The 24,563-nt window shown below is 42.3% G+C and overlaps 1 protein-coding gene across 2 annotated transcripts in view; it reads right to left on the reverse strand.

The window, feature by feature from the left end:
* The window catches only part of TCP11L1 (t-complex 11 like 1), a 30,882-nt gene that overhangs the window by 3,626 nt on the left and 2,693 nt on the right, over positions 1–24,563 (reverse strand). For both annotated transcript variants that reach the window (XM_007468089.1, XM_007468088.1), the window contains exons 2-9: positions 23,582–23,765; positions 15,366–15,498; positions 13,840–13,960; positions 12,866–13,086; positions 9,130–9,266; positions 6,192–6,388; positions 2,503–2,684; positions 611–783 (exon numbers count right to left, since the gene is read on the reverse strand). In XM_007468089.1, coding sequence (XP_007468151.1) covers positions 611–783; positions 2,503–2,684; positions 6,192–6,388; positions 9,130–9,266; positions 12,866–13,086; positions 13,840–13,960; positions 15,366–15,498; positions 23,582–23,741 — 1,324 coding nt within the window. In that variant the 5' untranslated portion in view covers positions 23,742–23,765. The remainder of the gene's footprint in view (positions 1–610; positions 784–2,502; positions 2,685–6,191; positions 6,389–9,129; positions 9,267–12,865; positions 13,087–13,839; positions 13,961–15,365; positions 15,499–23,581; positions 23,766–24,563) is intronic.

Consider the following 24,563-nt stretch of genomic DNA (forward strand, 5'->3'; position numbering starts at 1 on the left):
ATGCAGGGGACACGGGTTCGTGCCCCGGTCCGGGAAGATCCCACATGCCGCGGAGCGGCTGAGCCTGCGCGTCCGGAGCCTATGCTCCGCAATGGGAGAAGCCACAAAGTGAGAGGCCCCCGTACCGCAAAAAAAAAAAAAAAGAAAGAAAAAGAGTCAGCTACTCAGAGCGCAAGACACTCCCAGCACCCAGGAAATTCCAAAGGAGGTAGGAGCTCCGGGTCAGGAGCCAAGGTCAGAGACCAAACACTAGAACAAAAGATGCTCCTAGCCCTCTTATCACTGAGGAAACTACCAGAGTTTCAGGAGCTCTGTGCCAGGGGCCAGGGGCAGACACCAATATATTGTTTCCCACCACCTCACAGTGATGGATGGAGCAGGGTTCTGAACCAAGACCGATGATTCCAAAGCCAGAGCCCTCAGGACAGTGATGGCTGCCTAGTCACTTGGCCAAAGCTTCGGGTGGCCCTAATTGCACTATGGTGAATAATCACTCTCTCTTCACTCATTGGCACTCGTAATCCATCAAACCCTTCTAGATGCCCGCAGAGGGGCCTGTCTGCCAGCCCATCGCAGGCATATCCCTGGTCCCGCCTTCGCCCAAACGTACCCACGATCCTGCGGATGGGGTTGTCAGGACTGGCCACGGCCTGGATCTGGCCCTTGAGCACGGCCTCCTTGTCCGTGGTGAGGGGGCTGAACCCACACAGGGAAAGGCAGCTGCTCACCTCCAGGCAGACTTTCTCCCCAACGGTAGTCAGGGCATCCTCCAGATGGAAGGAGCTTGAGCAGAGAAGGGAAGGAGAAGCCAGTGAAGAAAGGGCCCACCAACAAAGTGCACATCCCCCCGGCCCCTCCCAGCCCCCATCTGGGGAGAGTCACAGCGACCAATTCACAGACTGATGGGTTCAAAGGGAAAACTGTGCCTCTTCCCTGCCCCGAGCCCCTCAGACTGCATCCACCCAACTCAGGGGACTTTGTCTCTCTACCCGTCTCTCTGCCAGAAAGAACAGTGGCATGGGGAGGGCTCAGGTTATGCCTGGTCTAACAATCTAAAAGCTAACTTCTTGCTAGCATCTGTGTGGTGAAATAACCCTGGAACTGACTTAGGACTACCTTGGACACCTCTGGAGCAACACACCAGAAACCAGAAATGTGGCAGCCGCGGGACGGAGTGGGAGAGAAACTTTTCATTGGATACCACTTTGTCCCTTTAGGCTTTTGAAACACAGTGTATTAACGACTTTCAAAGAACAAATAAAACTGAAATCTAAAAGTTAAAATTCACACCTCGATTTCCTGGGGCTCCTGGGCTCCCCTGGAGTCTCTGTGGAGAGCCCTTGTGCAGGTGGGTGCTGTCTGAGAAGGCAATTGCCTTTGTCCTGGATCTAGAGGCTGTGTACAGTAGAAAGGGTGCGAGCAAATGTGAGAGCCCCAGGACTTGCTGCTGGGGCCAGGGTGGGCAAGGCAGGGCCGGCCTCCCAAGGAAGCGCAGACAGGCCCTCCTCCTCAGTAGCTTTGACAGAGCAGTTTTACTGCAGGGGGACCTAGGTGACAGCCCAGGGCTATATCCGTGCAAGGGCCTCAGGCCAGGCCTCGCCTCAGCAAACACCCTGCAGGCCTGAGTCAAGACTGTTGAGCCCCAGGTCACAACTCGTGGACACGCCCCTCATTGCACTGAACACATGCAAGCTGTGCGCACACTCAGCAGCCAATTCCTCCACTTTGTAAGGAGGAGAAGGTTTGGGGACATCCCACTTGAAGAATCCTCTAAGGTGGACCTTGTCAGATACACATTTACTTAGAAACATTCAAAAATATTCTATATGCTGGAAACCACATAAATCACCTAATCTGACTTCACTGCAGAAGCAGCTGCCCTCACACAAGTGTGGACTGGTGCTGGTTGATAAATAATCCATCTACACTCAGCACAAAATGTCTATGAGGAGTGTGCAAAGGGCAGAAAACTTTAGTCACATTCACACACTCTGGAGGAATGCAGCTTGTTTCTTATTTGACCTTTCCCCAGGACTGTGTTGACCAAACTATTAGTTGATTATGAAAGAAATTCATTGGGTAGCAACCAGTATTTTTTTCTTTTTAATGGGACAAGAATAGAATAGAAATATCAGGAAGTATTAAGCACAGTTGGGTAAGTTTCACTTTGTGAAGTTTTTATTGCAGTTACATGTGTGTCCAAGTATGTACTGTCACCACGGAAGATGAATTTCTTACTATGCGTCCTGGTCACAAACATTTGAAAGCCACTGCCCTAGAGCCTTGCTAATCAGCCCTGGAGTGGACTCTAACTTTGACCATGTGACCCTGAGTAAATCCTGCGGGGGTGAAGAACGCTGGAGTGCCAGGTTTCCTCAGTCTCTGGCGAGTGGCCCCAATTCTGCCTTACACCGCAGACCCCCGCTCCAGTCTGCTCCCTGCCACCCGCTGCCTCCCACCATCTGTTGAAGGCCCTGGTCGCCAGAGCTCTCCATCACTTACGGCAGATGCATATCTGTGAGCAGAATCTTCACAATCATCTTGAGTTTCTCAGCAAAGTTGGCCCGGCTGGAAATTCCTGGGGCTGCCATGCTGAACGTGACCAGCAACACGGCCCCCAGGACGGTCAGCTGCTCCAGCTGGAGCTGGAACTCTTGGAAGCGAGAATGGTCCATCAAAACTGTCTGCAATGAATAAAACAGAAATCATCCTAAGCTGCAGATCTGGGCCGTCACCGGCAGAGGGCAGTGGGGCCGCAGCCCATACGGAGGCCTCTGAAGTTCCCCTGAGGATTTTCTAGTCCTTTCAGAGCCGGCCATAAGGGAGTCAGGTGTGAATTCTTCCACCGCAGCGCCCCTCTCCCTTAGGAAGGCTGCAGTACAACATGAGCCAGACTGGCTGTAAATCCAGACTTCACCATTTAATAGCAGCACAACCTCATGCAGGTTTCTTCAACTCTCTGAGCCCTAGGCAAGATGGGGATTCCTCCTTCACAGTGCTGTTTTAAAGATGAAAAAAGGGGAGAGGGATAAGTTGGGAGACTGGGATTGACAATATACACTCTACTGTATATAAAACAGATAACTATTAAGGACCTACAGGGACTCTGTAATGGCCTATATGGGAAAAGAATCTAAAAAAGAGTGGAGATATGTATATGTATAACTGACTCACTTTGCTGTACAGCAGAAAGTAACACAACACTGTAAATCAATTATATTCCAATAGAAATTAAAAAGAAAGAAAGATGAAAAAAGACCATGTATATAAAGTGGCTGGGACTTTCCTGGTGGCGCAGTGGTTGAGGATCTGCCTGCCAATGCTGGGGACCCGGGTTCGATCCCTGGTCCAGGAAGATCCCACAGGCCGCGGAGCAACTAAGCCCATGAGCCACAACTACTGAGCCTGTGCTCTAGAGCCCACAAGCCACAACTACTGAGCCCACGCGTGGCATCTACCGAAGCCCGCGTGCCTAGAGCCTGTGCTCTGCAACAAGAGAAGCCACCACAGTGAGAAGCCCGCGCACCACAACGAAGAGTAGCCCCTGCTCGCCGCAATTAGAGAAAGCCCGCGCACAGCAGTGAAGACCCAATGCAGCCAAAAATAAATAAATAAATGTATTAAAAAAAGAAAGATAATAATAAAGTGGCTGGCAGAGCCAGCACTCAATAAATAGGAATTACATCATTAGATGGGAAAGAGGAATGAGGTACACAGGGGGCCAACTCATCCCAGTTTTTCCAGGAGTGGCCTGGTTTAAAACTGAAACTCCCAGGTCCTGTGAACATTTCCCCTCCCCACACCCATTCCCAGTCCTGGGCAAACCAGACAACCAGCCACCCTATCCAGGGCACGGGAGGGAAGGAGGGGAGAAATACACTTATTCACCTCAGTATCCCCCTCAGTATCCAGCACAAAGGAGGCTCTCAAGAACTGGGGAGTGAATAAAGAAAGAGAAAAATGAACGATAAGTAGAAAAAGTAGGAATGACAGATAATACCTAGAAAGTAGTCAGTGAGTGAATTTCCATGACGGCGTCCCCGTGTTATTGACAGGCCTGGGCGCTGCCAGGCCAAAGTCCTCTGTGTGGGGTGAGGTAAAGGGAAGTAGAAAGGCTGAGGAGATATGACTTCTGATCTGAGTTTTTACAGGTGTATCAAATAAACTTTAAGGACCAGTCTTGCTGTAAGAAACTGACACACCAAATCGAGACATTAACAATGTGGAGTCTTAGCCCAGAATTCTCCCTAAGAAGTAAAAACCATCTTTGAAGGCTGAGATCCCTCTATTGTTAAACAGAGAGGCTTTACCAGTCTCTTTTTTGACTTCACTTTGTTACAGGGCAGCACCCTTGCTTTTCGGCCTCCTAGCAGTATGCCGTACTTGGGTTTAGGACGCAAAGGATTTCCAAGGATCAATTCTGAGAATAGACATCTGTCCCCAGTGAAAACACCATTTTCCCCACGGCTATCTTTTGAGAGAAATGTCTGCAGGAGACAGGAGAGAGCATGTCACTCTGCAGGAAGGAAGCTCCCCACCCCCACTTCAATACCCCCTTGAGAGCCTGCTCTGGCACAAAACAGGGAACTCAGAGGCAAGAGGTGAAACCTTAGGATCACAACATCTTAAAAAGAAAAATAAAGAACTGAGAAAGAAACTTAGAGAAGTAGCAGGATATGAGGCTAGAGATAAGAAGCCTGAGTGCCCTCAAAAAAGAGGGGGAGTCTAGACGCCAAACCAGCTATTTGCTGGGGGAATCCCCTGTTAGTCATGTCTTTAAAGGACTCCTGCAGTTAGAAGCACTTACTGCGAAAAACATACAAAGAAAAAAAATATTGCTCTGGGCTTCCCTGGTGGCGCAGTGGTTAGGAATCCGCCTGCCAATGCAGGGGACACGGGTTCAAGCCCTGGTCCGGGAAGATCCCACATGCTGCAGAGCAACGAAGCCCGTGCGCCACAACTACTGAAGCCCGCGTGCCTACAGCCCACGAGCCACAGCTAGAGAAAGCCCGTGCACAGCAACAAAGACACAATGCAGCCAAAAATAAATAAATAAATTTAAAAAAATATATATTGCTCTGCATGGAAGGGGAAGAAGTTTCTTTAGATAAAACTGAAAAGCACCGTCACTGTTAGGGTTTTCATCAAGATGAGTAAAAACAGGACAGAAGCTCAGCAGCACAAATCAGAAGCCCCATACACTGCTGGTGGGACTGTAAAATGAGGCAGACGCTTTGGAAAACAGTCTGGCAGTTCCTCAGAATGTTAAACTTAAGAGTCACCACGTGACCCAGCAATTCTAATCCTAGGTACATACTCAAGAGAACTGAGAACACATGGCCACACAAAAACTTGTACACAAATATTCAGAGCAGCACAATTCACAATAGCCCAAAAGTAGCCCATCAGTTGTCCATCAACTGATGAATGAATAAAGCAAAATGGGATATAGCCATACAATGGAATATTTTTCAGCCTTGAAAAGAAATGCTGCCACAAACAACATTGTGGATGAACCTCGAAGATATTATACTAAGTGAAATAAGCAAGTCACAAAAGGACAAATACTCTGGATTTCACTCATATGAGGTAGCTAAAGTAGTCAGATTCAAGAACACAGAGGAACCAGGGGAGGGAGGAATGAGGAGTTAGTGTTTAAAGGGTACTGGGTTCCAATGTGTTCCATGAATGGGTGGCTGTGATGGCTGCAAAGTCATGTGAATGTACTTAGTGCCACTAAACTGTACACTTAAAAATGGTACATTTTATGTTGAGTATATTTTAACACAATAAAAAAAACTTAAAAAGAATGAAGTACTGATTTATGCTACAACATGGATGGACTTTATGCTAAGAAGCCAGACACAAATGGCCAATATTGCATGATTCCGTTTAAACGAAAAGTCCAGAATAGGCCAAATCCATAGAGACATAAAGAAGATTAATGGCTGCCAGGGGGTGGGGGGAGGGTTGTGACTGCTAATGTGTACAGGGCTTCTTTCTGGGTGACGGAAATGTTCTGAAATTAAACAGTGGTAATGGAAGCGTAACTCTGTGAATGTACTAAAAACCAGTGAATTATACAACTTATAAGGGAGATTTTTCTGGTATGTGAATTATAACCATTATTTGTTTTAAAGTTCAGCAGCACAAAAAAGAAATGAGCAGTCAGACTTTTCTGGAGCACCTACTTCAGGGAAAGGTCTGTGGAGGTGGTCCCACTTCAGAAGCTTCAGGTACGCATAATTCTGGACAGCAACAGGATCTGGCCCGGGACTGTCCCCAGAGCCAGAGGCCTCTCCCACAGCCGGCAGGGCATTTCTATACTTCTGATTCATAAGGTCATCTGCGGCTTCTTCCAGCCACTGGGTGACAAAGTCCAGGGAATCTGTGAAAAGCAAGGCTTTGAACATTACTGGAATGCTCTGGACGGATGCTTCCCAGAATTACTTTAGGGAAGATCATCCTGGAACTGTGGTAAAGTATAAAGTACGGACTTTGGAATCAAATAGACCTCGGTTCACATCACAAGATTGCCAGTTACCAGTTGAGTGTTCTTAGATACGTCATTGTCTGACTATCAAGATTCTTAATACAAAGAAATGTCCACCACCACCTCATAGGCTGCTGTGAGGACTAAGCACGACAGTGGATATAAATGCCACCTTGGATGTTCAAAAGACCTCCACTCTCTTCTCTCCCACCCTGGCCACTGCTGCATGATACATGGCTGGAAGCTCTGATAGCTCCAGCTCAGTGAGATGCAAAAATTCTTGCCCAGAGACAGATGGGATGAGACACTGACTAGAGTTTCCCAGTGTAAAGTATCCTCCACACTGAAGATGAGGCTTGTCCTTGTCTAGATCTTAGTCTTGTATCAATCTGGTTTACTTTCAGCCTTGCTGGGGTAGGGGTGGGGGGTAAGTTCTGTCACGTATTTGACACATATTGTGCAGTGTTTGGAGCACTGCGGGGGTCGTGGGGGGGACTTCAGTTGTTTTTCATCCACCAGCATGCTTCCCCTACTTCTCTAAGCTGAATAATGCACCAGGGACTCTGAGGGACACAAGAGAGAAAAGATGAGGTTTTTGTCCACATTGTATGAGCAAACACCCCTCTGACAGGACCTGGAATAGGTTGCAGCTCGGCCAGTGGAGGCCACCTTAAAACAAAATGGGCAGCCGAGGGCATGGCTGGAGTCCACTCTTCACTGCTGCAACAGGACACTCCTCTGGTTCTGCCCACATGCTGATCACGCCGAGCTCTTGGTTCCGAGCTTCGCTCTCCCTTTCGCCTCTGCAGACAGCATTCTGTAGGCGACCAGCTCTGGAAAACCTTGGCTTTCATGCTGTGAGTGATAAGCACTAGACTCGGACCAGCTCAGCGCCTGGGCCCCAGCTGTCTGCACCTGGCCCTCATACAAAGGCTCTTCAGCCTGTTAACTGCAACACTGGTTTCTCCTGAGGGGCAGTAAAATACCAGTTGAGAAAGGGAGCTGTGTGGTCATCAATTCTGATCAAAAATCTCTCAAAATCTGGGGACTTCCCTGGCGGTCCAGTGGTTAAGACTCTGAGCTCCCAATGCAGGGGGCACAGGTTCGATCCCGGCATGCGGGAACTAAGATCCCGCATGCTGCCTGGCACAGCCAAAATTTAAAAAATACTTCTCAAAATCTATTACCACATCTGTAAAATTGGTTTAAAAAATACTGCCTATCTCATAGGCTTACTGTGAGGTCACCTATGGCAACACAGGTACACCCTTGGCACAAGCCTAGTACACAGCAAACACTAACCAATCTTCTAGTACTGCTCCTTCAACTCTGCCCTTTCTTGACTCCTCCTGGCCCTCAGGACCAGTTCTAACTTCTCTGCCTGGGGCTGGATGAGCAACTGTTGACCCGATCCTGGTCAGGCAACACAATCTATCCAGAGACTGCCATTTTCATCTTGTGACCCGCAAACTTAGAGGCTAAACGGAACTCGTAATAAACTGGAACTGAAGACTGCAGTTCACTTAGAACATCAGCTGCCAGTGCAGAGACCAAAAAAGCACCCTAGAAATGGAACATAGCTTGGATTTTAATTTATCTGTTTCCTGCAGTCATCTGAGAGGTTCATAAAAATGAGACTTTTTCTGGGTACGAAACCAGATTTATGCATATAGAAGAGAAGCAAAGTGAAATTTCTTGACGTACCTCACAGAGAGGAGAAAAGTGAGCTAAATAGTCCTAAGAAGTTTGTCATGTTCTTAAAACCAAGGCCCAGTATACAATTCACCTCAAACTGGTGTTTTCATAAAAACCCATTTAATTTAGGGCTTCTTTGTTTTTTTAAATTTCTGTTCTCTCCTACTTACAGTTCTCTTGCTTGTCAACTAAGTTTTCAGGGCCTAACATCTTGTCCTTTTCGGTCTTCAAATTAGACTACTCCTGAAACAGGAGGGAAGGGGGCAGGGCACAACCTTTGAAAGAATGATATAGCCCGAGGACATGACATAAACTGATTAGAACCAAATGGGTCCAAGATGGCGGACAAGTCAACTTCCACTAGACCTGGAGCCTCAGTACAGGCTCACTGTAACACATCAGCAAGCAAAATGATACACCCACAGGCGCCATGACAGTTCCCAGGCCCACCATAAGGATCAAAAAGTGGGCGGTGGCCCAATTCCTGGAAATCACCACCCCTTCCTGAAATAGCAGGAATACTCCTCCCACTCATTAGCCTATAAATTACCCACCTCTATAAAAACTGACAACCCCATAGCCTGGTGCCTTTCTCACCTTCTGAGATGGCCCACACTCTGTCTGTGGAGTGTGTTTCTCTCTAAATAAATCCACTTCTCACCCATCACTTTGTCTCTCACTGAATCCTTTCTTCGATGAGATATCACAAACCTGAGCTTCATTAAGTCCTGAAACCAAGTGTGTGATCTCAGTTGGAAGACCGTGGGTTTTGGCTGGGTTTGAGTCCCAGCACATGGGTTCAAGTCCCAATCTGAGGTGCACAGTTTCACTCTCATACTAAATTCTCATTTTGTTTTGAAAATACCATTATGTGGCAAGCTACAGCCACTAAAATGAAAAAGCACAGACAACGAACAGGCACCTCAAAACATTAAACATACCTGGCTGCTTCTCCAAAAACTCTTGAAACTGCTTCCTTTCATATTCAACTGACTGCTGCATGAGATGTGGCCTAATGCTACTGACAGCAAAGTTTGCCATATCCACTTTCATTAGGTCCAACACGGAAAAAATTGCCCTGAAAGAGATAAAAGGATTTATCACTGGGCACTTGTAAAGTAAACACTGCTGTAAAAAAAAATGAAGTGAGCTGATTTGAGACAGTTTTTTCATCTCAGAAAGGGTGGCAAGAAAAGTTGGAGAAGCCATGAGAACGCAGATTAAAAAAAAACAAATTTAGAAGAAAGGACTGCAAATTTTTAAGCTGCTCTCTGTCTCCACCCTTGCCCCTAGGCAAACGTCACTTCCCCCACTGCCTGTCAGGCCCAGAGCTCTTTCTTTGGCTCTGGGTCAGCCCTCTTGGCTGCAGAGGAAGGACGGCCCCAGACCCGAGGTTAAGAGCAGAGAGTTCACCACTTGGTCTCCATGCTCACACAGGTTAATATGTTCACGGCAGGTTTTATGCTGTAGCTCTCATGGCATAATTGCTAGTTCACACTCTGAATGTAACCAATGAGCAGACCTGATGCAATGCCAAGGATGCCTTCCATACCATGCCTGTCACATACCAGCAGCACTCTTACCAGAGGTCAGGAGCTGCTAAGTGACCTACTTGCAGAAGGTGGATAAGAACCCAAGGTGCAGGTTTAGGTGTGGTCCTACACAGAGGTAAGAACAGGATCAAATGTCCTCCCAGCCCCCTGATGCCCTTTGGGACTGACTGAACATCGTATGACAGAATAAACTCACCCACACATAAGGTGATATGTATGGGAAAGGATACACAGTCTGAGGAACAACTCAGGGCCCCTCACCCTGCCACTATGTCCCTCTCCCAAATGCGTGGGGCAGCCCACTTTCTGGAGGGTGTTCTGCCTCTCCTTTGAGCATTCCCAACAGTCCCCTAAATCCACCTACAGGAAACCAGAGACTACTGGAGACTGCCAAGTGGCAGACCACTGACTGGAAGTAACCCACAATCATGTTTTATGCTCACAGTGTTTTTAAAAGCCAGGATTTCTAGCTTCTCTTGAAAAATCAAAAGATCTGGCAACCCGGGCCCAAACTCCATCACAACTACAATCAGCTGGCACTAAGCGGCAACTGTGGCCCCCTTCAGATAGGGTGTATACTCCCAGGTTACCAGTTTTCCCAGTCCCTTCTCTTTCCAGTAGGAATCTGAGTTAGGTTGAGTTTGCTACCAGCTATTTCCCCAGAGGGCTCTCTTCCAAGGAATTCCCCATTTAACTTAGCTGATTTGAGCTCTTACCGACTATATTATTTCTAATGTCTAGCACCATGCCTAGCACATAAGAGGCGCTCAGTAAGAGCTTGTTGAATGAATGAACAAATCAATAACTATATTTAGGCAGTCTTTTCAACATGCTCTCTCCTATTAAACGTTAGTTAATAGGAGAGGGAACCTGACAGTGAAGGGCATTTTTCTATGTAATGAATATTGACAGCATATCAAGAAGGCTAGAGATTAAACTTTTTTTACTTATAAAACTTTTGGAAAGCAACTTGGTAACATGCAATGAGTCTTAAAACTGTTCACATCCTCTGACACAGTAATCCCATTTTAAGAACCTATCTTTAGGAAATAACCTAAAATAAAGAAAAAACTTTTGTGCAGAGATGTTCACTGCAGCGTTAAATACTAAATAACTATACATAATCTAATTGTCCATCTTAACAGAGAGACAGTTAATCATATCTATGTGAATGAATATTTTGCAGCCACTGAAAATGCTTATGGAGAGTTTAAAAAAGTAACGTAATGTAAGTTGGTTATAAAAGGGCAATGCAAGAGATCCTTGTGGTGTTGGAACTGTTCAGTATCTTGAGTGTGGTGGTGGATATTCCAACTTAGGTGATAAAATTGTATAAAAGTTACTATAAATAAACATACATGTGTATACAGGAAATCTAAATGAGATCAGTGGACTGTATCAGTGTCAACACCCTGGTTCTGATAGTTTTGTGCTGTCACCACTGGGAGAAGCTGGATAAAGTGTACTGTATTATTTCTTACAACTCCATGTGAATATATAATTATCTCAATGATACTTTCAATGAAAAAGCAAGTGAAATAATTAGGGTGTAATGTTAACAAAAAAAAGTCAGGCTTGCAGTGCCCACCGGGAAGTCTTCTTTGGTTCAGCTGAACGGTCAGACTCACAAGACAATAAGCCACAGGTCTGGCACCATCTATTCACACAGCTTGCCAACAGGGCGGCACCAAGCACTCCTCTTCAAGAAGAGTTACAATATCAGTCATGAACAGACAGCTCAGAAATGTGGGAGCACCCTGACTTAAAAGCTCATAATAACTCCACGGCATGCCTTCTAGGGTCTCTATGGGGGGCATGCCCAGTTATAAAAGTTTCCCCATTCAAGGAAGTATCAAGTATGATGTGCCATCGAGTATTTATAGTTCATTATCGTTTCTTTCTGTCTAGATGCAATTTACCAGTTAGAGGTCATTTTCCCCGTAAGCAATGTTACCTAGTAGTATTTTGATACATAACACCTTCATCTGTTTACAGGAAAACAGTAAAGGAGTTAACCAAAAGTCAAATTCTCAGGCAGCATCATGTCAATCCTTTGTCAATATTAGCATATAAATTATATAAATTTGATCACAATTGTATACATTTAAAAATAAACATTCAAAAGACTAAAGGAAGTTAACATGGACTATACGTTAGTTAATAGGATTATATTAATGTTAAATTTCTTGAATGTCCTGGCTGTATTTTGATTATGTGGGAGAATATCCACATTCTTAGGGAGTAGTTGCTGAAATAGTTAAGGGTGAAATGTCATAATATCTGACATTAACCATCAGAAGGTTCAGGGGAAAAAATATACATACATACGTACATACTCAATGTGCACATACTCAGTGTATATATAAAAAGATAAAGCAAACTGACTAAATGTTAAAAACCGGTGGATCTGTGTAAGGGTTATATGAGTGTTGATTGTATTGTTTTCGCAACTTTTCTGTAGGTTTGTAATTTTTCAAAATAAAATGCTGAGGCAAAAAAAAACAAAAAAATTTATATATCAATATGACAGCAGTGATTGTGCCTTTGTGTGGTAAAATTACGGGTGAAATTTTTCCTTCTTTCTCCTTTTCTATAGTTTATCAAATGTTTGCTTTTTAAAAAATATTTCATACCTTTTTGTTTCATTGGATTTATATTGATTTTAGTAAAAAACAGATTTGAAGTTTAACATTTTTAAAACATATGCTAATTATCAGTCTTTACCTTGACCTGCCTTCAACCAGTTAAAGAATATACAGACTATAACCTCACCCAGAGTTTCAAGTTCACTGTCTTTTTCCCCTTCCTTCCTTCCTTCCTTTCAGCCTTCCCTTTCTCTTCCCTCCCTTCATTCCATCCCTCCCTCCTTTTCTTATTATAATCACTGTTTTTAAAAAATACAGAACGTTTCACGAACTTGCGAGTCATCCTTGCACAGGGGCCACGCTAATCTCTGCATGGTTACAATTTTAGCGTATGTGCTGCCGAAGTGAGCACAGCAAAATATTTGCTTTTTATTTTTTATTTTTTTAAATGCATGAATACCTACACTTGAGGAAGTCTAACTCTGAAAATAGGCTCTGTATTTTAGGTGCCCTGAAGGTGATTAACACAGTGCCCATACCTGAAAAGGGGCACTATTTCCTTAATGTCCTTTAGTTTCTTCACTTCCTCATCTCGAACAGGTGCGCACAGTGTCCCCATCATGCCAATAATGAATTCTGCCAGCTTGGAAATGTCCAAGGCCCCATTCTCTGCCTCCTGCTTTATCAGATCCAGATCCAAGACTTCTGTTATCTGGTTTCTCAGTCTAGTGTGACCAGGCAGCAAGAAAGATAAGAGCATCTACAAGAGAGCACAGCCAAGTTTAATCAAAGCTTCCTAGTCAGAAGCCATTTTTGATTATATGTAAAGGAATTTACAATTATTCCAATAAGGGCTTACCAACTGCTATTGTAATGGTGCACACATTTTAACCTCTTATTCAACAAATCGACAGAAAAACATGTTTACAAATCATTTAGACTAGCTATTTAAGCTTCCATTTAAGCTCTAGGTAGCAATCAACTGGATGCAGGGAGAAAAAACTGTTAGAAGTGAAAAAAAAAAAAAAAACCACATTAATTAGTGTGTGCCTGTGAGCTAACAACAGATGGCAATTTCCACAGACACATTACTTCTTCGGAAAACTGTTGCTAAAGGTATTGCAAAAACAGTTCTACCTTTCACTTAATGCCTTCTCTGTCCCAAAGACTGAATCACTTTTTTGGTCATTATTTATTGAAGGTGTTCATATCTATTAAAATTTTTATAAATTATCTATATTTTATAAAATAACTTGTTTTCTTTAAATAATTCTGTTTTCAAAAATATGAACCTTCTTTTCATTTAGAAGAGTAATGCCCTCAGCTTATCACAGCTTCTTTGAAAAATTTTAAAGGCCAGTAAGCCAAAAATACCCTAAATGCACATTTCAGCAAGCAATTTAGAATCCTGATCCTTCAATTTCTTTAACGCCTTCTGGCACAGTAACACAGAGAGGATGAATAAGTACTCCTAACATACAAGGAAAGCACCACGACTTGCTCTTCGCCTCACCTCTTTGATCTCACCAACAAGCTTGATGGCCCGGTCATAAGTTGGGGGGTCTTCACTTAACTGGACACTCAAGCAATCCCAAAAAGCTTTATGTACAATATCCTTTACTTTCTTCTCCAAGCTGGAGGCAAATGGAAAAAAAGGCAAAAGCAAATAAAATATTATTGCCTCAAATTACTTTCAAAAGCACAAATTCTACAGGTTTAGGGTAAGACAATTTTTAAAAATTATTTGGATGAAGGAAAGATTTCCCAGATATACCTAAACCAATCACATACTTATTTTTAGTTAGTGATTTATTTCAATAAGTACCTCATTGGAAAAAATAACTTTCAACTAATTTGACAGGTGACATTAGTCCAAATAACAGCCCATAACAGTGCCATATGATAAAAAGAATACTGGAAAGTTCAGATCTGTTAATTTAAGTTCCCCGATACCAGCAAGTTTCCTAAGATATTTATGATTAAGTAGTTTAAGACTTTAAACTTTAAGTTTGTTTCCTAAAATTATCCTATTCCCATGTGACATACTGGAGAACTGTTTAATTAGGTACCAAACTACTGATATAACAACTTATATATAGCATTTCAGGAAAACCAGTCTTTATGTCATGAGAGCAAAACAAGTAATTAATTCTTCATGATTAATGTGAAAAAGTACTATCCTTGCAGAACATATAAGAAATGTTTGTAAAGTCATATGCAGAAGCCTCATGCGTGAGACACTATAGCTTGCTGACCCAGCAGCCATCGCTCCTCCTTTGTCAACAGAATCCCGATTTTTTTCATGGTATTTTCACAATTATAATTGGCAATGTTTTTTCCTTCTTGTGACAATCCATCTTTAAAAGGTGCACCTTACAGGGCTTCCCTGGTGGCGCAGTGGTTGACAGTCCACCTGCCGATGCAGGGGACACGGGTTCATGCCCCGGTTCGGGAAGATCCCACATGCCGCGGAGCGGCTGGACCCATGAGCCATGGCCGCTGACCCTGCGCATCCGGAGGTTGTGCTCCGCAACGGGAGAAGCCCACATACCGCAAAAAAAAAAAAAAAAAAAAAAAGGTGCACCTTACAATCAACAGAATTTTAGATTCAATATGGTATGTGCCAGGTACTAGGTAGGGATAGAGAATAAAGAATAGTCCTCGTCTCTAAGGAGTTTACAATCCGGTGAAGAATGCAAGTAAACCAACAACTACAGTAAAATGTGATAGTTACAAAGAAGAAATGAAGGAGACAGTGCAATGAACACACAAGAGGAGGCAGCTAAATCCTATGGAGTGGGAAGAAGCTGACACGCAAGACTTCCACAGGAGGTTTCCAGACCTTTTACTACATTGTCAAGGATAGTGGTCCTGAGATCTACTATTGAACTCTAGTAATTCCCAGGATAAGGAATATATTTTAGCAACATACGAAAGGAAAAATATATTAGAATATATTGACATCAAGTGAAGAAAACATTTCCAGAACTGGGAAATGGCTTTGTTCTACCAAACAAGATAACTCAGTAACCACCTTACCTGTCTTCTGGTAATTCAACTGGTTTAATCCGAAAGTCTCCATTTATGACAATTTCATGGGCTATGGTCATGTTAGTTACTCCTTTTGCTGTCTCTAGAAGTTCTTCTACTGTCACGAATCGAGGAGGACTAGCTATAACAAAAATCCAGTGTAAGAGGTCTGTTCCTCTAGATTAGGATTTCTATTAAACTAAGGAGAAGGTAGTGGTTCTGGTACCAGCTAATAATTTCAGTTATCCCTTTACTTATGAAAATATTCTGGCAATTTCAAATAGAATTTTACCTATTTCGTATTCTTTTTTTTCTTTTAACCTAGAATCCTAAAAGCACAGATCATTTACAATACTCAAAACATCTTTTTTTTGGCCAAAACTGGTCAATGGAAAATGATTACAGTAAACTCAGACTTAGAAAAACTTCTTAAAGTTACTGATTATCACTTTTTAAAGTTACTGATTATCACCTTCCCAACAAGCTGAGAATTTTTTCTAATCCCTATGCCTCCTGTCTACCCTAAATGGAAAAAAGACACCAGATCTAGGATCTTCTCTTTTGTGCCCATCAGCAGTTTACATTTTGCTCCATCGTTAACACTGTGCCTTGAACCAGTCTCCCCAAATTAAAATAGCCTTGAGCCAGGTGCTGTTTAAACAGTGCTAAAACCACTACCCTGTACAGGATACTAGGACAATATAAGAATTCTGAAGTTGACAAATGAACAAATTAGAGTGGGTGACACAAGAATTTGTAGAATGCAGGCCCACTGAATCAAAAACCTCAGAGTCATCTCTGACTTCTCCCTTTCCACTGCTCTGTTATCCAGGTCCTGCAGATTTTACTTCTGTGTCAACTGTGGCAATAGCCTCATAACTGGTCTCTGTTCTTTGCCTTCTTTCGATGAAGTTTGAGATTTATTTTCCATAAAAAAAAGTTCTCACAAATCTCCCCAGGTGTTCTAAGCCAAGGAACAAAGGGTAATTCCTACTTTTAAAAAGTCTATGATTAAATACTTGCATTTTTGGTTTATCAGTTATATCTCAATAAAGCTGGGTTATTTTGTTTGCTTTTTTAAAAAGTAGATGATAGCAGGTCTTTAGTTTATATCAGAATCGCAGGGAAGGCTTATGAAGACAGATTGCTGGGCCCCCTCTCAGGGTTCTGATTTAGCCTGTCTGGATGGGGCTGGAGAACTGCATCTCTCATAAGACTCCAGCTGATACTGATGGTTTCAGAAACCACACTTTGAAAAGCACTGGCCTAGAAGATGATTATATTAATTTTATGTAATGGTGATAAGATCTGGGCTTAAAATGAGATAAAAATGCCACTGGTTTACACAGGGTTTAAAACTTATAAAGATCTTCCTAGGTTAGTGAAAAGTTATTTTCCCTCTTCTTTTACTTTTTTCTTTTGCTCACCAGAAAAAGGAATCAAATCTAAGAGCTGGTCATATTCTGTCTGGTAAAAATCTTTATTTACTCACATAAGGGGAAGTTGAGAAAACTCACAAATTTTTTTTCAGCATTTCCAGAGAATATTAATAAAAATAATAAAGAATATTGGCTTTGTGGATATTGGTAAAATGCAATAAATATCTAAAATCAAGGCCCAACAGATCTTTTCAATTCTCAGTATTATTTAGATGTCAATTTCTACCAAATTGATCTACTGATAAAATGTAATCCCAATCAAAATCCCAGCAAAGTTTTTGTTGAAATTGCCAGACTGATTCTAAAATTTGTATGGAAATGCACAGGACCTAGAAAAGCCAAAACTATTTTGAAAAAGAAGAATAAAGTTGGAGGACTTATACTAAGTGATTTCAAGACTTACTATAATGCTAATAATCAAGACAGTGTGCATCTGGCATGAGGACAGACATATAGACGAACTGAACAGAGCAGAGGATCCAAAAATAGACTGATGCACACACATACATATGTATATTTGTGGTCAATAAGGCAAGATTAGTTTTTTTTATCAAATAGTGCTGGAACAATTAGAAATCTATAAATAATAGAATGACCCTCAACCCTTACCTCACATGATAAATAAAAACTAACTCAAAATGAACTGCAGACCTAAATATAAAAGCTAAAACTATAAGACTTCTAAGAGAAAACACAGACAAAAATCTTTGCAATCTTGGATTAGGCAAAATTTCTTAGATAGGATACAAAAAGCTTAAAATGTAAGAGAAAAAACTGATAAATTAAACTTTACCAAAAGTCAAAACTTTTGCTCTGTGGAAGACTCTATTAAGAAAATGAGGGACTTCCCTGGTGGTCCAGCAGGTTCAAGACTCTGTTCCCAATGCAGGGGCCCGGGTTCGATCCCTGGTTGGGGAACTAGATCTCGCATGTATGCCACAACTAAGAAGTCCACATGCCACAACTAAAAAAAAAAAAAGATCCCGCATGCTGCAGTCACTTTGGAAAACAGTTTCTCAGTTTCTTTTATCAAATAAAACATACATACACTTACCACATGACCCAGCAACCCCATTCCTAGGTCTTTACCCAAGAAAACTGAAAACATATGGCTATGTAAAGACTTGTACTCAAATGTTCACAGCAGCTTTCTTCATAACATTCAAAACCTGGAACTAATCCAAATGTCAGTAACAGCAGAATGGATAAACAACTGTAGTATAACTATACCATGTAATAGCACTCAGCAATAAAAAAGGAACAAACTACTGACACATGCAAAACCACGGATGAATCCTAAAAGCATTATCCCTAGTGAAAAAGTCAGATACAAAAGACTATACAGTAGGGACTTCCCTGGTGGCACAGTGGTTAAGAATCCACCCGCCGATGCAGGGGACACGGGTTTGAGCCCTGGTCCAGGAAGATCCCACATGCCATGGAGCAACTAAGCCCGTGCACCACAGCTACTGAGCCTGCGCTCTAAAGCCCGCGAGCCACAACTACTGAAGCCCACGTGCCAGAACTACTGAAGCCTGCGTGCCTAGAGCCCATGCTCCGCAACAAGAGAAGCCACCGCAATGGCTTAATGGACTAATGAAGAGTAGTCCCCACTCGCTGCAACTAGAGAAAGCCCGTGCACAGCAACAAAGACCCAACGCAGCCAAAAATAAATAAATAAATATTTTTAAAAACTGTTGCTAAATTGTTACAGCATTTGTGCACTGACGCTCTGTTACAGAAACTGAAAACCTCATTAAGTTAAACATGCCCTTTGGGAGCCTGGCAAACAGATTCCAAAATAAAATGAAGGTCTAATTCAGAATGGCTTACTCTCACCTTTCTTCACTAAGGGGTTCTGGGACCGGAAAAGTCAACACACTCTAAATAGATGCTTCCAGTCACACAAGTGGATGGACATTTATTGAGAGCAGATGGCAAATGTCACCCAAAGAGCTACTATAGACTGAGTATAGTGAAGCAAGGGTAAAGCTTATCCATTGAACATATTACACTGTGTGGAAATGGTTTGTTACAGTATCTTCCTCACTAGATTGCAAGCTCCAGGAGGACGGAGAGCATGTGTGCCTGGTTCACTGCTGGACTCCCGCTACACAGTGTGCACTCAATCAACACTGATTGATTAACTAAATATAGGGACACCATAATTCAGTCTGGTCTTGCACTTTAGAAAGGTAAGAACTCGGTGTCACCCGTTTATCTAATGAATCTCATAAGGACCTGATTTAATAAACTAAAATGCTAAATGGGAAATATTAGCTGGAATAACAATTGATGTTTTTCATCTGAATATGGCAACTTTTACTGATCAACTAGGTGGTTAAATGCTAGAGCAAAAGGTGCATTGTGAGCAGAGAATTAAAGTATATTAAAGGGACTTCCCTGGTGGCACAGTGGTTAAGAATCGCCTGCCAATGCAGGGGACAGGGGTTCGAGCCCTGGTCGGGGAAGATCCCACATGCTGCGGAGCAACTGGGCCCGTGCATCACAGCTACTGAGCCTACTCTCTAGAGCCTGCAAGTCACAACTACTGAAGCCCGTGCACCTAGATCCCGTGCTCCGCAACAAGAGAGGCCACCACAATGAGAAGCCCACGCACCGCAAGGAAGAGTAGCCCCCACCTGCTGCAACTAGAGAAAGCCCACGCACAGCAACAAAGAGCCAATGCAGCCAAAAATAAATTAATTAACTTTTTAGAAAAAGTATAAAAAACTCCAAAAGAAAAATGATACAAATGAATCTGTATACAAAACAGAAACAGATTCAGAGACACAGAAAAACAAACTTACGGTTACCAAAAGGGAAAGGGAGAGGGGTAGGGATAAATTAGGAGTATGGAATTAACAGATATAAACTACTATACATAAAACAGATAAGCAACAAGGATTTACAGTATGGCACAGAGAACTATATTCAATATCTTGTAATAACATATAAAGGAAAATAATCTGAAAAAAATATATATATATACACACAACTGAATCACTTTGCTGTTCACCTGAAACTAACACAATATTGTAAATCAACTATACTTCAATTTTAAAAAATCACCATTAGAATAAAAGGGTAATATTGGTGCAGGCAAGATCACTGGTAAAGGCTAAAATCAGTGAGTTGAAGTTTAAGCAGAAACAGGATGCCTGCATAGTCCCAAAGTATTGTAAGCAGATAGGGTAGGTGGTCTCCAGAGAAAAAGAACCAGGCATGACTCTCTTGACATAAGATGCCATTTTTGACCTAAGCCACTCTGTGATGTAAGCCTGGCCCCAGTGCTTGCCCTTGAAGAGATCTCAGTAATTTAGTAAGATATGCATAACAATGTGATACATATCTTTGAGTTCTGCAGGAACTAAGGCCCCCACCCAGGTGGAGGATGGTAACTGCATGCTGAGACCCCAGACTCATCAGAACCGGAGGAATGATGATGTTGACCTTTTTCTACATTCTGTATCAGTTACTAAAAGTTCTGAACCCAAATTCCATTACATGCAGGGGAAGTGGGGTGAAGGTTTTTTCCCCACACCACCAAGCAATTCTCTGACACCAGATGGGTGTCGTACAATTCAACTCAATTCTGACACTAACTACCTGGAGACAGCATCAGATTCCACAGGTTAAGGACTCAGTCCTACAAGACTGAGCCCCCTGCCGCGCCCCCCCCCGCACCCCCGCCACTTCAGACAACAGTCCCAAGTCCAGATTGTCACTTTTTTTTTTTTTTCCCTAACTGGATACCATTTATTTATTTTTATTGCCTGGCTGGGATCTCCAGTTCAGTTTTAATTAGAAGTAGTAAGAGTAAATATCCTTGTCTTATTCTCAAACTTACAGGGAGAAACATTCATTCTTTCACCATTGAGTATGATGTTAACTGTAAGAGTCTGTAAATGTCCTTTTATATTTTATGGATGTTCTCTTCTTTATTTGCTGAGAGTTTTTACCATAAACTGATGTCAAATGTTATCAAAATAAGTCTACTTGTTTTAAACAAACACATTAGTTTGCTTCCTATGAACCAGGCACCGTTCTAAAATGCTTTACAAATAGTATCTCATTTAATCCTCTAACAATCCTAGTAACATGAACTAGTTTTGAACTAATAGTGAATTACTATTGTCCCCATTCAGATAAAGAAATAGGCATAGAGAGGTTAAGTAACTTGCCCAAAATGACATGGCTAGTAAGTAGCAAGTCACCTCTTGCTTCTGACAGACTGGCTATGGATGGGACGTTCCAACAACCTCTCCTTGCGTTCAATTAATTCGCTAGAGCAGCTCATGGAAGTCACAGAAACATTTTACATACTAGATTACTGGTTTATTATAAAAGGATGTAACTCAGAAACAGCCAGATGGAGAGGTGCATAGGGCAAGGTATAGGGAAGCAGTGTGCCACTCTCCCAGCACCTCCATGTCTTCACCAACCCAGAAGCTCCCTGAACCGCATCCTTCTGGGTTTTTATGCAGGCTTCATTACATAGGCAAACTTGATTAAATAATTGGCCACTGGCAACTGAAACGACCTCCAGCTCCACCCTCCTCCCCAGAGGTGGGGGTGGGAGGGTGGGACTGAAAGTTCCAACCCTCTAATCACAAGGCTGAGTCCCCTGGCAAACAAGTTGCCATCCTTCGGTTAGGTTACCTAGGTGCTTTCCAAGCATAACAAAAGACATCTTTCTAGCTCTCATCATTTAGGAAATTCCAATAGTTTAGCAGCTCTGTGCCAGAAACAGGACGAAAAGCAAACATTTCCTATAATAAATCACAGTATCACAGTTACCAATAGCAGTTCTACCCTTAAAACATTACTCTGTATTATAATTTGCAAGGCTAAAGGCTATCTTTTTGCTTTTAATTTGTAGCATCCCAGATGTGATTTTAGAGTTACTTATAAATTCAGTTTGGGAGAAATGTCTGCAGACAGCTAATTTCATATTTTATAAATTCTTATTTATGCTCTATGCAGGCAGTGATGTCTCCTGACCTGGTCCCCAGACTATGGGGTCTTAGTTTTACCACTGGAGTCCACAGCCCTATACCTACCTATTACTACAAGGAGAAAGAGCAAGAAAGCCAGAAACAATATTTTAGGTCATTGATTTTAAACCTCATTTTGATATGGATCTCTATGAGAATTTAATGAAAGCTTCCATGACCTTCTTCCTAGAAAAATGCACATACACACACATGTTGATACACTTTCTTGACTGTTCCTGGGTTCCCCAACTCTTGATCATGGGTCCCAGGATAAGTTGCCTTAAGGACATAACCACATACAATTTCAGATAGTCTAGTGTTGGCCTGACATTAATTTGGAATCATGCCATCAAACTGACAGGATGCCAAAGACAAGGACATTAATCAAAGAACAACTGAAGATCTAAACCAAAGGTACTTCTTTACCAGAAACTGCAAGTGATAAAACTACCATATTGGCCATAGACAGCCACATTACAGCTATCAGTCCTCCATATCTTTAAATGCAACAGATGGGGGGAATTCCCTGGCGGTCCAGTGGTTAGGACTCTGCGCTTTCACTGCCCAGGGTGTGGGTTCAAGCCCTGGTCGGGGAACTAAAATCCCACAAGCCACGTGATGAGGCCAAAAAAAAAATTTTTTTTTTAATAATAAGTAAATAAATGCAACAGATGACATGTTAGTAGCAGTAGTATTAACAACTAATGTTTACTGAGCATTTATTATGTGCCAAGCACTGTTCTAAGGGCTTTACATGAATTCATTTAAACTTTTCAACGACCCTAAGAGATAACGTGTATTTCCCTCATTTTAAAAACAAGAAAACAGATGGTTTCTAACTATACATATTGGAGACAAGGCCTAACACATGCATGATAGGCTGTTATTAACAGCACATTTCCTTCCCTGAACACAATTTGACCTAGCAGTATATTTATCAAAATCTATGTGATAATAAACCACAATAAAATGGGGTCCACCAATGTTTGCTATAAGAATACTCTGTTGACTAATAAATTACCTGGGAGGGGCTTTTATCATTTTAAAAGAAACACACCTTAAACCCCAAAATGTTTGTACTTCTTCCAAATATGAAGGATTACTGATCATCTGTACTTTAAAGAGATAACATCAACACTAACATTCTTAGACTATGACACCCCCTCTTAAAACTTTCATTTTTGCACTCACTTCAAAAACCTTGAGTGTTCTTAATAAAAGACATGAGTTGGAGCAACTGCTGGGAATGCATGCGGAAACTGCCACCCTTTCATCTACGAAGCCTGCTCCCTGCCAGGGATCTGAAATGACTTTACCACACACAGTTAGCAAAGTGAATCCCCTCAGCCTTGTGGGAACTAAGCCCCGAGGCAGTGAAGTTAGGGTGTGGTAAACTCACTCACAGTCAAAAACTTTTTTTTTCAACCTGCACAAGCACAGTCCTGGCTGGGACCTGCCTTGCGCTCTTCAAACACTCTTTTAATTAAAGCTGCAATTTGCACTCCACCTTCCTATTTCTCAGAGCATTTCAGACAAACTGGAATGTCACTGAGGCTGGAGGAAAACAGGAATATTCTGGACATTATTCTAAAATTGTAATTTCTCATGCAATTGAAAACCCAAAAGTGACTAACTAGGCTGTCAGTTGCTAATGCTAAAATGCTAATTATTGGCAATGTTATCATATTATTAGAACCTAGTTCAAGGCCACACGTACAAGGAAGCATAATAAAAATATCACCTGAAAACAATGAAGATATTGCTTCTAACCAAAGTCAAATGTGCTTACAGTGAGGTCTTTGCACTCTTTGGGTGCTAGGAGAGCCCGACTTTATTTTCTGCAAAGCTTCATCAGAACCTTCCACAGCATCTTCAAGGCCTTGCTCAGAATCACTTGATTTTGATTTTCCTTCTTCGTTTATATTGGACTTGTCAAGGTTTTCAGACATTCTCAATTAAGTTCATTCACTTTCCTAGGGGGAAAAAGAAAATGAACCAGAATGTTCTTGCTCTGACACTTACTAGCAGTGTGACGCTGGACAAATGATTTAACTTCTTTGGCTTTCAGATTTCTCATCTGTAAAAATCAATGGGCTTGCTAAAGTCTTATCCAGCTATAATATTCTACTTCAATGATTAAACAGATCACCTGTAAAATGACACTTGTAACTATCAAATTTATGGACCTGTACTTCAGAGAGTAACAAGTTCGAATACTTCTGTCCCAATCTGAGTACCATGTCATGAAAACACAGGACCTTAAACTGTTGGGAGGTAACACTATAAACTGCCTGCTTCTATTTTTTTTTTTTTTTTTGCGGTACGCGGGCCTCACACTGTTGTGGCCTCTCCCGTTGCAGAGCACAGGCTCCGGACGCGCAGGCTCAGCGGCCATGGCTCACGGGCTCAGCCGCTCCGTGGCATGTGGGATCTTCCCGGACCAGGACACGAACCTGTGTCCCCTTAATCGGCAGGCGGACTCTCAACCACTGCGCCACCAGGGAAGCCCCCTGCTTCTATTTTAATCAAAGAGTGATTCAATTTTTAAATTCTTTACTTTCAGTCCTGAGAAGTGATAGGAAAACTCTGGAAATAATGCTTTTCATCGGGCTTTGAATTAAACATACACTAGGCGGAGGAGTTGGTTCCTTGATCCTCTTATGTGGATGAGACACCTGGGGATGACAAACAGAAGGCAGAATCTCATGGAGCATTTAGGAAAAATGTGTGGGGCAAATTATTTTTATTAACTCCTTGCCAGTCAGCAGTAA

This window comes from Lipotes vexillifer, unplaced genomic scaffold, assembly GCF_000442215.2.
Source record: "Lipotes vexillifer unplaced genomic scaffold, Lipotes_vexillifer_v1.1 scaffold451, whole genome shotgun sequence".
Taxonomy (NCBI): Eukaryota; Metazoa; Chordata; class Mammalia; order Artiodactyla; family Lipotidae; genus Lipotes; species Lipotes vexillifer.